At 38.1% G+C, this 14,138-nt stretch overlaps 1 protein-coding gene across 1 annotated transcript; it reads right to left on the bottom strand.

The window, feature by feature from the left end:
- Positions 1-6,573: 6,573 nt before the first annotated feature.
- si:dkey-90m5.4 (leucine-rich alpha-2-glycoprotein) lies at positions 6,574-8,371 on the bottom strand. Its single transcript, XM_067242303.1, is given in 2 exon segments — positions 6,574-7,127; positions 7,927-8,371. Coding segments are annotated over 2 exon segments (999 nt in total).
- Between the last annotated feature and the right edge of the window lie 5,767 nt (positions 8,372-14,138).

The raw sequence follows: 14,138 nt of genomic DNA, 5'->3' as shown, positions 1-14,138 counted from the left end.
ACAGCGTTGCAGTGAGCTACACTGGTTTGAAACCACAGGTAATGGTAATTTCACCAACAAATCGTTTTCTAATGTCAGAATAAATCCTACAACGAAAATGTATATGTGAGGAATGTTTATTTTAACGATTGAAAACAGATAACGCTACATCATAGACCACTGTAGTATGTGTTGCCCGGGCAACACAGGCTAATGTCATGATGCTAATACTTCAGTGAAATAGTAGACTACTGTTTCCGAAAGTAGATGTACTTCCTTAATAATATCAGCTTATATTGTACATTACACATCACAATTGTGTGTCATATCACAAAGTAAAATGAGTAAATAGTTATCACCTTGGCCTCTTTTCTTGTGGCGTTTCTGCAGCTGCCTTGCAGTAAAGCTATAGTTAGCCTAGCTATCCCCCAAGTTAACAGATGCGAAACGAATGTTCTGCCAAAGGTAGTCACGCGTGTTTTCGTGACGTTAGTGACGCAGTGACGTTAGTAACGTCAGTGACTGTGGCTAGCTAATTAGCCACCGTTAGCTTCACTTTTCGCCACAAAAACTTAACTGAAGCCTAAACCATGCAACGGAACGTAAATTCCAATAGAAGCAACTCAATCGCTACCAAGACGAAACTTTTGACACCTACGTTGTCTATGTAGGCCAAATATTGACTGAGTTTTAGGGGGGCAAAAAGAAAAAAAATAAATAATAATAATATATATGTGAGAGAACAAAGGTTGTGCTCTCGCCGAAGGCTTGAGCACACCCAATAACACTTTAGCAAATGCATGGGAAGAGAACATCTCTGTCGCACATACCAGGGGACCTCAGTATCCTAAAAACAAGAACCATACCGTAGAAGACCAAAGAGGCCACAAACTGACTGCAATAAGACAGCATCAACAACAGCTTAGAGGTCAGATATAGACAACTGGGTAAATCCCAACAGGATAAAAGATTTCAAAGACAGTCACATTTATAGGACATTCTACAAGACGAGCTTGGTGGTCAAGCACCAGATCTACCTAATCTCAGTATTACAAAAGACAAAAACATGACTCCCAGTAGTCCTTTCCTACTTATCCCAAATCTATCTAACAAAGGGCACAGGGAAGAGTTAAAAGCCCAGCTAAGCTGTATCATTGCTTGAGTGAAACTCGACTAAACTGACAAAGCTTTGTCCTTCTACAGTGTTTTTAACAGGATGTTTACAGATGGACACCAATATGGAAATCTGCCTACCCTTAGGAGTAGTAGGGGAAGTGGCCCCAATAAGTGGCCCCATAAAGGTGGATACAAAAAAATAATAACAATCTTGGTAGATGTAGAATCTATGTTTGAGACTGAAGTGACATTCGAAAGGGGTCGATACATAGAAACTTAAATGCCAATTACAGGGGAAACAATAAAAGAGCTGCATGGTCATTCATCAATTGGATTCAATAAAAATAGGGGTGGAAGAAGTCCAGACTGTGCTTCTTGTTTCTTTGTTGGAGAGAGAGAATGAAGAGGGTCTTATGTTTTTTTGTGTTGAAACGGCGGCATTGATCCCTCCAAGAATAGTTCTTTAAAGCTTTACACTTCTCCTCTCCAGTTACAGCATGTCCTCTGACAGTCTATGATGGTGTTAAATTCCAAGTCCAACATCCCCTGTCTCATCAGGTGATTGTTTTGGCAGCGTTTAGCTGTGCAAGGGTAAATGATATGATAATGCCTGGGTAAAATGATATTTTTTGCATATCTTTTATAAGTGGCAACTGCAAAAACAGTATTTTCAATCAATCAATTTGTGCAGAAATATTTACACTCACTATGACACAATTAATTGACACACTTGAGATACATGCAATTAGAGATCATAACTGTAATGGCCCTCTTGTTACATACCTGTGTATGAGACTAAAAATTGCTAATATTTTTACTGACAAATTAATAGATTAGTAGTTGGAGGTTATAAAGACAGATTGATCATCCTCAACGTTAATAGTGTATTAATGTGTCTTACTCTGTCTGTGGCAATTTAAAAGCCTTCATCAAAGCTGTTTTCCCTTCCATAAAACTGGCCAGATTTGTTTTGTGGTGTAACAAGCACCCTTAATGGACTGGATGCAATACCTCCATTTCTCATTGGTCATTTAGAATATTCAGTTAATGGGTGATGGAGCCTACCGTCCTCTCTTTCTGAAGTTAACTGTTAATTGTTAAAAATACTTAAATGTTCTGCTGTTTTTACATGGATTGACGGTTAATGACAATGACACATGGAAGTTAAGCATGAAAAAAAATGAAACCAAACTGGATAAAACATTTTTTGACATTAGCGTCTGATATGCAGATTTTCTATACATATGTGAGGTTGTCTCTTGCTGTGGTCAAGAGGTCACGTAGCAGGCCTTTGACAATACACATATAGATCAGGGAATGTGCTCCGTTCAACCAGAGTTCAGATTTGGGGGTAGGCCTCTCTCACCCAAGGCATACTGAACACAGAATCATTCTTATACAGGATAACAGTTACATCTTCAATTTTCCTAACAATAAGTAAAAGGTTTCTCATAATTGTCCCTTAGACGCTGATCAAAAATGTGAATGCAAAATGCTACCATTTAACATATTGTAACGACATCGCTCTTGGTTCCTAGCATGCCTTTTGGCAAGACAAAAGGGACACATTTGCGGGATTTACCATTTACTTATGGTATAAGGAGTGTACGTGCCTTAGAGTTTTTTTGTGATTATGGGATGTGTATAGTCAGCTAGGTGGGTGGTACCGTAAGGGGGGAGGCTATCCAAGCTAAACACAAGTTGAACAAATGGCTGTGCGTGGGTTATTATGCAGAGTTAATTCACTTGGTACAAAAAAACCTGGCACCATTATCAAACCTTGAAAGAACAGGATTAGCTTGTACATCTTAAACCAATATACAATATAAATCACATTTCCAACTTTTCACAAGTTACAACTCTAGCATGGAGATGCCTGTAGATGCACAGCGTAGTCAGTGTGTCATGTGGTTGGGGAAAGTAAGGGAGAGTGTGTGAGGGTGGAGGGGCACAGTTTCTGAGGGGGCTTCAATTTCTCTTCTTGCATTGTAATGCACAGAAACTCCTTGAAGCAGCAACTACTCTCACTCAGCTGCAGGTAGGGTTTTAATGAGTCTGACATCCCCCAACAATTTTTAAGAGAGCTTTGAACATTGCCAACGCAAAAGGTGACCGTCATCCCAAGGTCGATGACAGCAGACGTGTGTAGTTATAATTTATGTTTTGCTGCAGTGCAGCTGAAGACAATGAAGTTCCTTTTCTTCGCCGCAGAGATACCTTGAAAAACATATCGTACTGGTACACGTTAGCCCTTGAACCCATACGCTTGTTGTCTTTTGTTGTGTATTTATATCAGCGTGTCTGGTAATTGGGTGTGCTTTACCTTCGGCAAGGGCACAACCCTTGTTAAATTTAGTCATTTAGCAGACACTTTAGCAGACATCAAGAGCGACTTACAGTAAGTACAGGGACATTCCCCCCAAGGCAAGTAGGGTGGCACAGCCGGAAATTGAACCAGCAACCTTCTGATTACTAGCCCGATTCCCTAACCATTCAGCCATCTGACATCACATGTATATTATTATTCTTTCTTTCCCCACCCCTAAGCCTCAGTCAATATTTGGACTACATAGACAACGTAGGTGTCAAAAGTTTCATCTTGGTAGCAATTGAGTTGCTTGTATTTTTAATTAAGTTTCGTTGCATGGTTTAAGTTTAAATTAAGTTTTTGAGGCAAAAAAGTGCCTTATGTCAACGAAGAGTACTCAGTAATAGCCTACGTCACAATGTCGGCACACGTTAGCAACGACGCATTAGATACGACGTGCATGATAGAGACTGTTGCACAGCAAGTATCGTATCGTGCCGTGGTGTACTAGCAGCATTATACATTTAAGCAATTCAAGACTTGCATGTACAGTAAGTAATGTCACATTAAAGAATGTATTTAAACTCAAGCTTATGTGGTGCGTCGCTGTCTTCAATGCCACAGCCTAAACTTTATGTAAAAAAGAAAGGTTTAATTTCTGTCGCATTCAAACAATCCCCTCCATGTAGTTTGGCTAGCAACAGCAGCTAGGCTACAGTAGCTTGCTCGTAGCACAATTCAGCTGCTCCAGGCAGGGCTCTAGACTGAGACCAAAAAGTCGCTTTTGGCTTTGTTACTGACAATGATCGCTTCCAGCAAACTTTTTTTGAATTAGTCATTACCCCTAAATAAATATCAAGCTTATTTACGTGTTTGGGGGCATATTTTCAGTCAGCAGATGGTACAGTTTGAATCGCGATTCCATCTGAGATAGCTCTACTGCCGGTAACGTCGTTGTTGGAATAATCTTCAAAGGGGGTTCTTTATTAATGAATGAGTGCAATATGAGTAGGCTAAATGCCTGAAAATATCACGAGAAAGGAAAAACTTGAAAGGACGTTTAAGTCATAGAGTCATTTTACACCGGTCTAATATATTCGTTTTACATTTACATTTACATTTATTCATTTAGCAGACGCTTTTATCCAAAGCGACTTCCAAGAGAGAGCTTTACAAAGTGCATAGGTCACTGATCATAACAACAAGATAGCCAAAAAACATCGCGAGTAGCCAAAACATGAAGCACACATTGTGAACAACCAAAGTAAGTGCCAAAGGGAAGAACCATAAGAGCATGTAGTTAAACAAGTCACAACCAAACAACATGAACAGCTATAAGTGCAAGTGTACCTGTGGAAAAAAGCAAGAAACAGTAATAAAACAATATATCACAGCGAGAACCAAAAATTTAAATCAGTTACCACTAACCACAAGAGCAACAAGTCTCTAAGCAAGAGTCATTGTGATCCTTGAGGAAACTAGTTTTGATCCAACTATGAGGCTTCTGATCACCATTCCCTCTTGGGAAATGAGAAGACAACTATTTCATTCTACACTTCCCTCTTAGTATTTTGAGCTGTAAATTAGCAGCAAAAAAAAATATGCTTTTAAATCTATGTAATCTTTATAAATAATAAGTATGCGTTTTTATATAAAATATACTGAAATATCAGTTGTAAAAATGTCATTAAAAAAATTGTACCCTCTCTAGTTTGTTATACAATGACACCACGTTATCAAACTGGAGCCAAAAACATAATGAAGATTAAACTTTAAATTAAAACTTGTCTTCTATAAATGTATTTTTTCAACTGACTGACCTTGTTGTCCCTGATCACACATGCAAAGTTTGATAACCCAGCAAACCCATCCAGCAAATGTAATTTTACTTCACCTTGTCTTCCAAGGGGTGGAAATTCAGTATGGCCAGACATTTTATGGACATGAAAAATAGTGACAAATAGTGAATGAAAACTCAAATTAAAATGTATTTCCATTGTCATTAGAGCGTACACCATAGCTGCCAAAATCCATGTTCCATCTGTCCATGCTGATCAGCAAGGAAGGTCACCATTGAGTATAGCAAGGGTAACTGAATTGGGTAAACTCACTCCATAGTATAAATAACGCCCATCACACCATCAAAGAGCTAGCTTTTTGGGTGGTGTAGCTGGTTAAATCTGTGTTTATATAAGGTGGTTGTCATGTTCATAGGTCAGAGGGCCCAAGTTTGAACCTGGTGTGGGCAGGATCGGGAGAAAACAATACTGATGGCCTACTTAACTACATCTGTGACATAAAGTTGGATAGGAAATGAGAGCTGCTCCGTGCCTCCATATATGGACTCCAAGTTTCCTCCCTGACAGCATTTATGATCAGGGTTTAATTTTCTTAAGTAGCCGCCTTAGGAGAAAGCTAGGAGAAAGCCCTCTTTACAGGAATCATAAATAATTGGCTTTCTCACTCACTGTGATCAGGGCTTCTTAAGAACACAGAGGCACGTACCTACTTAGAGGACAAAGACATGCACACATACACACTTAAATACACCACACTTCACAAATACACACACACACACACAGGCAGGGATGACGGGAGTTAGAGAGTTATGAAAAGAGTGAGATGCAAACAAACAGAGGCCTACATTTCCGTAAAAAAAAATAATCATGACCTGCCCACAAATTGCTCACACACTCCCACACACACATGGATTCTAACATCATTAAAGACAAAATAGGAGAAAGCTTTTGTTCAAGGAGAAAATTAGGACAAACATTTTTTTTATCAAAGAGAAGACAAATATGTACTTCTTGAGACTGAACCAATGCTTTATTGGGCAAAATATTATATTATACAATACATTTTTGTTGTATTTACCGATCGTCTTTCCTCAGACATTTCTCTTGCAAAAAACATTAAGCATCTAATTCCATCTAGTGGCTTGAGAAATAGCTTTCCTTATTTTCTATTTATTTGTATATATATATTTTTTTTTTATAAGTACGTTTTTCAAAAAGGGTATGGGACAGTCAATCAATTACAGATATTCACTGACACAGTCAAGTTTTCAAATCCAGCAGCAAAACTTATCTACTTTAGATCAGTATGAGTTTGATATAGTATTGATAAAATAGGAATAGAAAAAATAAGAGTGGGTATGTATTCTTGACTTAAACAAGCTCACTTTTGGTCAATGATAGAACTGGACGCTCTTTTAAGGACTTGGGACTGGCACATGTGGTGTTTTCTACCAGGAAGGTTTTCTCCTTGTTCTTCTGCAGCCACCTCCAAAGGTACTCCATCTTTCCATCACACACCCATGGGTTGAGAGTAAGGTCCAGTCCAATACATTCCAGAGATATGAGATGGTCCAGGACACCAGGAGGGATGTGACTTAACCGGTTGTCATTCAGACTAAGGTCCTTAAGACTGTGGAGCCCTTCGAAGACATCTAGGGGAAGCTTCTCCAGTCGGTTTTCTGACAGGTACAGGTGAGTCAGATTCCCGTTGGTGCTGAAGGTTCCTGGCTCTAGACTGCTCAGTTTGTTTCCCTGCAAGTTGAGTCTCTCAAGCTTGGTCAGAGGGCTTAGTGAATCACTAGCCAACTTCTCCAGGCGGTTGTGGGAGAGGTCTAGAATCTCTAGGTGGTGAAGCCTCTACAGAAGGGCTGTTGGTGCAGCATTTAAGCGGTTCTTTGATAAATCCAGCCAGGTTGTTGTGGAGACTATGTTCTCTGGTCAGTAATGCTTAGAAGCCACTGTGGTGCATCTGATTAAAATGCCGGAGATGATGTACTGTTCCAAAGTTTTTTTATTGTAAAGTTGAGAGGAATGGTGTTGGTTAGATTTGCCTTTAAGGGTGTGTTTTGTGTGTGTGTCTGTGTGTGTGTGTGTGTGTGTGTGGTTCTGTAAAGAAACAGCATACAACGGATAATTAGCATAATACAATAATAGGCATCTCAATATATATTGCTAGTGAATACCTCACATCAATAATAGCCATATTATTATAACATTCTTGTAACGACGTTACTGCAGTGACACTACTGTCTATACTGTCTGTTGTTCCACGTAGACATACCAGCCGCTAAAACAGCGCGAGTAAACATGTCGCTTGCTGGCTAACAACGATTACATAGCATTGCTACAGTAACCACCACTCCGGCATCAGAAAACACATTTAACTGCTACAATAACGTATCTAACAAACACAGACTCATAATGACATAACTAGACATAACAAGAAGAATCAGAAATACTTACATGTATATGAACGCACACAATACAACATTTTTTTACTCTCCTCAATAAACTAATGTCCGCACCAGAAACAAGGCAGTCCACTACTCCGCTATTCCCGCCACTGGGTATCGTCAGCGCGAGCATCCCCAAAACTGCATTCCGATTGGCTATACCAGTGGAGCCATAAGGGGTGCATGCACTAACGGCATGACCCAACAGCAGCGAAAGGGGCTGTTCACGTGCACAGCCTAAGGGGGCAAAACCATCAGTCCTTCGCAACACAGGTGACATTACTGTCCTCTGGCAACCACCCAGCATCTGCACTCTGGATCAAGTTTCTTTTGAGCACCAGACTTTTCAGTGGAGCATGACTGAAGACCTTTTCGGGGAGATGATTTAGCTGGTTTCCTGTGAGGTCCACAATGCGCAGGCGTGGAACCCCACGGAAAAGATTGGAGGGAAGCCTCTTCAGTTGGTTGTGATACAGGTGCAGCTCTTCCAAAGCAGGTAGAGCAGTGAGTTGGTCTTCAGAGATGAAGCTGATGTTGGTGAACTGGATGGACAAAGAAGTGGTGTTTCTGGAGAGATCTTCAGAAGGAAAGTCTGTGAGAGGGACCTCATTACAGACCACCTCAGCCCTTCTTGGGTAGCATGTGCAAAGTTCTGGACATGAGATAGTTCCATGGCAACAGTATACCAAGAGCAACAGAACAAGGAGGAATTTCATTGCTAAAATTTGAAAAAAGAAGTAGACACATTTAACCTCTGACCTATTTACTCTCCATGATGATCATAAAGATTAAATTTTAACAAACAAAAAAATTACCAAACTAATTCAAACAGCCTGGTATGATACAGAAACTAATCCAACTGAAAAATAAAACACATCCTTGATCGATTTTTGTATGTATCTCTATGTATTTTTACATGTCGTGGCATTATGGAAGCCCATAGAGGACTATATTCAAATGATACTGCAATTTCAGAAATGCATGATCATTTTCAATATATGTAAGTGTTATTTGAGACAGTATTCAAATGCCCATGTCATATGGGCGTTCTATGACAAACTGAAAAAGATGTACCCCTCTTTGCAGTAGACTATATTCAAACGTTAATGCAAATGTGAAAATATAAATGAAATATAAACAAGGTAACCAATTTTTCCATTTGTGCAAGACTTATTTGTATCTCAATTAAAATTCAAATGCAGTTTTTAACTATTTGAAAATGGAAATTAAAACGGCATTTGAAAGACTAGAAAGTGCTGTACAGCTTACCACGGTAATGCAGTAAACTGAATAGCGCCATTTCTTTTGAATATTGTCTCTAATAACACCTACATATATTTTCCCTTATGGACTTCCATATGGCATTAAGTAACATTTCTTTAGACAAAACTTACTTTCCTATTATAGTTCAAAGGGAAATAGTTGTTTCACCTACTTCAGTTTTATGCTAAAACTGCACAACTGGCCCTTTATATAAACAGACCACAGTCATTATTTGATTACGCAAATATTGACATTTCAGTGGACTTTAGATTTGTGCCAAACAAGCTCTTTGCATGAACATGCAAACATGCACACACACAGAGGGAATAAATACAATGTTAAAAAACAAGGTTATAATGTAGAGCTCATCCAATAAATAATAATAAATGTCCACATCCATGAATAAATACATAAATACATAAATAAAATGAATACATACATCGATTTAAACCTAAGTAAGGATAACATTTTTGAGTGAGAAAATGTAAAAAAGATTATAGATAATTGGTTCCCTTTAACACCAATATTTCTATATTTTTATATTCATATATTTTTTTATTTCTGCATTTATTTTGTTATTTATTCATTCATTCATTTCTGTATTTCTTCATCTCAATATGTTAATAAGATCTGTCAATCAAAAATAGGTAGGCGGTATTTGACACACCATTGGCTAATCGTTGTATTCGATTATGTCCATACATCCATCCTTGCTGTCCTGGACGACATAAATAGAGCAATTGCCAGAGACTTGGCCAGGCTGGCCGACCTCGTTGAAAACGAAGATTTATGTTCCGGCTTCCTACTGTTCCGTGTAATGCCTGGGACACCAGTGGCGATTTTAAACTCTTTTTAGGGGTGCTCAAGCACACCTAAATTTAATCTCAGCACCCCTAAAAATAATAATATTAAAAAATATATATATATTATCATGAATTATTATCTTAAATAAGTTTTAGTTCTCTAACGTGTTAAAACAATGTTTATTTATTGTTGACAAATCTTTGTCGTTTCATTTGATGAAGAAAGGGACTTTCTTCATTTTTTCATTCATTCAATATTTTGCATAATATTATTATTATTATTATTATGCAATAAAATAATGTATTAATTGTTATCCAGTAAAATTAGTGATTTATTAGCAAGGGGGTTTAACACTTTTGCAAAGCACTGTATCCATGTCACATTCTCATTGAGGGCTGAGTCCCCCTAAAGGTCTGAGAATCGCCTAGAATCGCCCCTGTGGGACACACTGGCTGCCAAGTGCCGCGATTAGCTGCGAAGTGTCTGGAAGCACCGCCTATGTTATCAAATTGGACCGGCCACACAGGCTGCGTGGCGTGGCGCTGCGTGGCGCTTGAAAAAAAAAAAGGTTTTCATTCAAATATAGATTTTACTACATTAATTGTAGACTACGGTGAACATTTGTAAAGTTGTAGACTTTATAATAATTTTTTTAATATTACTTTGGAGGCCTACGTATACTTTATCAATATTCACCCTATATAAAAACTAACTAGGGCCTACACAATGTTGGTAACGAACGGCCGTTCCATGTGGTTACCCTGATAAAAACAAATGAATATAGACAAATTTACCTGTTGAGCCAGCATGCCCGTAGTTGTTTTGTTTGTTTGAGAGAAACGAGTTGTCATGCGTTGCACACAATGCTCACGCGTGCAGACATAGCCTACCGAGAGAGAACCCCCAAGTCGATTTTGAAAATCAGCGAGAAATTCAAGTAGATGGACGACATCAAATTAATTCTCGAAGTTGAAAAGCACAGGGAGTTGTATGACCCCCAGCACCAATTTTACAAGGACAACGTAGAGAAGGATCAATGCTGGGATGCTGTTGGGGCGGCTGAATAACACATATACATTATACAAATATATAAATACATTAACATGTACTTATGTATTTATTTGTGTATTTATGTATGTATTTATTTATTAATTTGTGTATTTATTTGTGTATTTATTTGTGTATTTATTTGTGTATTTATTTGTGTATTTATTTGTGTATTTATTTGTGTATTTATTTGTGTTTTTATTTGTGTATTTATTTGTGTATTCATTTATTTATTCGTTCATTCATTCAGTCATTCATTCATTGTTCCCAATAGGGAAGGCCAGACAGTGTGGAAACTGGCTTTCAGACATTGCAATAAATCCAGAGATTCAATCTAGCTAACGCCTGGGACACACTATCTGCTCAACATTTTATAGCCAATTCCTTGGCCTTAATACGTCCACTGCAAATATTTATAATATTCTCATGTATATGTTAGTGCATGTAAACCAGCAGATACTATTTTAAAAGAAAAATTCCCGCATTAAAGTAATGCATCATGACAGTTTTTATGATTTGAAATGGTCATTTATTGGGTGTGCTCAAGCCTTCGGCGAGAGCACAACCTTTGTTCTCTCACATATATATTATTGGGTGTGCTCAAGCCTTCGGCGAGAGCACAACCTTTGTTCTCTCACATATATATTATTATTATTATTATTTTTTATTTTATTTCTTTTTGCCCCCCTAAAACTCAGTAAATACTTGGCCTACATAGACAACGTAGGTGTCAAAAGTTTCGTCTTGGTAGCGATTGAGTTGCTTCTATTGGAATTTACGTTCCGTTGCATGGTTTAAGCTTAAGTTAAGTTTTTGTGGCGAAAAGTGAAGCTAACGGTGGCTAATTTGCTAGCCACAGTCACTGACGTTACTAACGTCACTGCGTCACTAACGTCACGAAAACACGCGTGACTACCTTTGCCAGAACATTCGTTTAGCATCTGTTAACTTGGGGGATAGCTAGGCTAACTATAGCTTTACTGCAAGGCAGCTGCAGAAACGCCACAAGAAAAGAGGCCAGGGTGATAACTATTTACTCATTTTACTTTGTGATATGACACACAATTGTGATGTGTAATGTACAATATAAGCTGATATTATTAAGGAAGTACATCTACTTTCGGAAACAGTAGTCTACTATTTCACTGAAGTATTAGCATCATGACATTAGCCTGTGTTGCCCGGGCAACACATACTACAGTGGTCTATGATGTAGCGTTATCTGTTTTCAATCGTTAAAATAAACATTCCTCACATATACATTTTCGTTGTAGGATTTATTCTGACATTAGAAAACGAATTGTTGGTGAAATTACCATTACCTGTGGTTTCAAACCTGTGTAGCTCACTGCAACGCTGTAGTTTACGCGAGACACACTACAAAAACATCTACACTAAACAGCTGTTTAGGAAGTCAAACGGCGACAGAACATGTTTGGCACTCCCCTTACTTAAATCAAAAGTCTATCTAACTACTAACCTGAACTTCATTGCCACAGCCTAAACGTTGTCAATCTGTTCATGAAAATAATTAATTTCAGCTTAAACCGTGCAACGGAACGTTAAATCCAATTCAACCAACGCAATCGCTACCAAGACGAACACAGCAGTAGTCTAGTACTGTACCGTAGTAGTACAATTTACCGGGGCAGCTTCTCCACACAGGGCTATATCGCATTTTGCGTTGTTACTGACAATGATCGCTACCACTGAGCTTTTTATGAATGAGCGATTTTCCACTAAATAAATGTCAAGCTTATTTACGTTTTGGGGGGCATATTTTCAGTTAGCAGATGGTACTGTTTGAATCGCGATTCCATCTTCTACTGCCGGGTAACGTTGTAGAATAATCTTCAAAGGGGGTTCTTTATTAATTAATTAATGCAATGAGTAGGCTAAATGCCTGAATGAATGCAATGAGTAGGCTAAATGCCTGAAAATATCATGAGAAGGGAAAACTTAAAATGACGTTTAAGTCATAGAGATTAGGTCAATTTTTACACCGGTCTGCCCAATTTATTCGTTTTGTTTCAACGATGAGGCTGCCTCTTGCAGGGGAAATGAGAAGACATCTATTTCATTCTACACTTCACTAGTATTTTCAGTTTTAAATGAGCAGCAAAAAAAATATGCTTTTAAATCTATGTCATCTTTATAAATAATCAGTATGCATTTTTATATAAAATATACAGAAATATCAGTTGTAAAAATGTCATTCAAAAACGGACCCCTGTGCAACCGACGCAAGCAAGCACACCCTACAATTTCCCCAGAAATTGTACCCTCTCTAGTTACACTAGCATTTAATTATCATGGCAAACAATTACACTGCACTGAACTGTAAGTAAAGTACAAAAAAGTTAAAATAACAAAACCTTTTATTACTTGTGAACGAATATCATTCACGTCTTAGTCACCTGAAAGTGAATGAGGTAACGTGTTTTATAATGTATAAATTACAAGTAACTATTGATTGACAATTGTGCAATCATTAATAAATTAATTCATTTATTTATGTCTAAATGCATGGACCAGCAACTATCAGCACATTTGTTCTGTGTCTGGTTATCAAACTCCCTCAGATAATTATTGTGATGAAAACCAAGACATCTAAATGGGTTTGCCTGGGAGGCTTGCTATTGGAATTAACTGGCGAACTCTCTCCGATCACAATGCATGTTCAAAAAGATCATAAATTTTTTAATCCTGTAGTGTCGCATGTAATTTATGATGTAAAACCAGCCTTTCCCACCCATGAAGGACTGTACATTGTGTGCTACTAGTGTTTATATTACTCAAAGTTTTTACTTTTAGGACTACATTAAGCAGAGGTTCAAGACATTCTAATGCCCCCTCCCCTGTATGAAATGTGAGATCATATTTACTGTCACCCAGATGTCCTCTACTGTCATTTTGAAATAAAGTTATTTTTAAAAAAGTTGTTAACTCCACCAGAGATGAAAAGCGGAGAGGAGCCTTAACTGGGGGGTTAAACTGTGTATTCTATACCGTTCTAAGTATAGCCATGCAGCTAGGGTGACTGTCACACTCCCCAAAAGATGAGAAGTGGGGGTAGTATCAGCTGACAACATTGTAAGGGCAAGACCACAGATCATGTTCCCCCAGGCTGCCATCTGACTCCCTCATTCTAATGCCACCCACTGAGCCTCACAATTATGTGTGTTGGCATCCAAGCTCCCACATGTGTTATGTGGCTGTGTAGTAAGTTCCTGAATAGTCAAAACACTGTTTGTCTCGTTCTTTGATTTCAGATACATTGTGTTTGTCTCTTACCAGCTTTACCATGATTATCCAACCTCCACGTATCTGGAATACCCTATACTATTTGTTAGGTATTTTCTATTTGTA

This window comes from Osmerus mordax, chromosome 8, assembly GCF_038355195.1.
Source record: "Osmerus mordax isolate fOsmMor3 chromosome 8, fOsmMor3.pri, whole genome shotgun sequence".
NCBI classification, from domain to species: Eukaryota; Metazoa; Chordata; class Actinopteri; order Osmeriformes; family Osmeridae; genus Osmerus; species Osmerus mordax.
The sequence above is the reverse complement of the archived record's forward strand: the minus strand, read 5'-3'. Positions and strand labels throughout refer to the sequence as shown.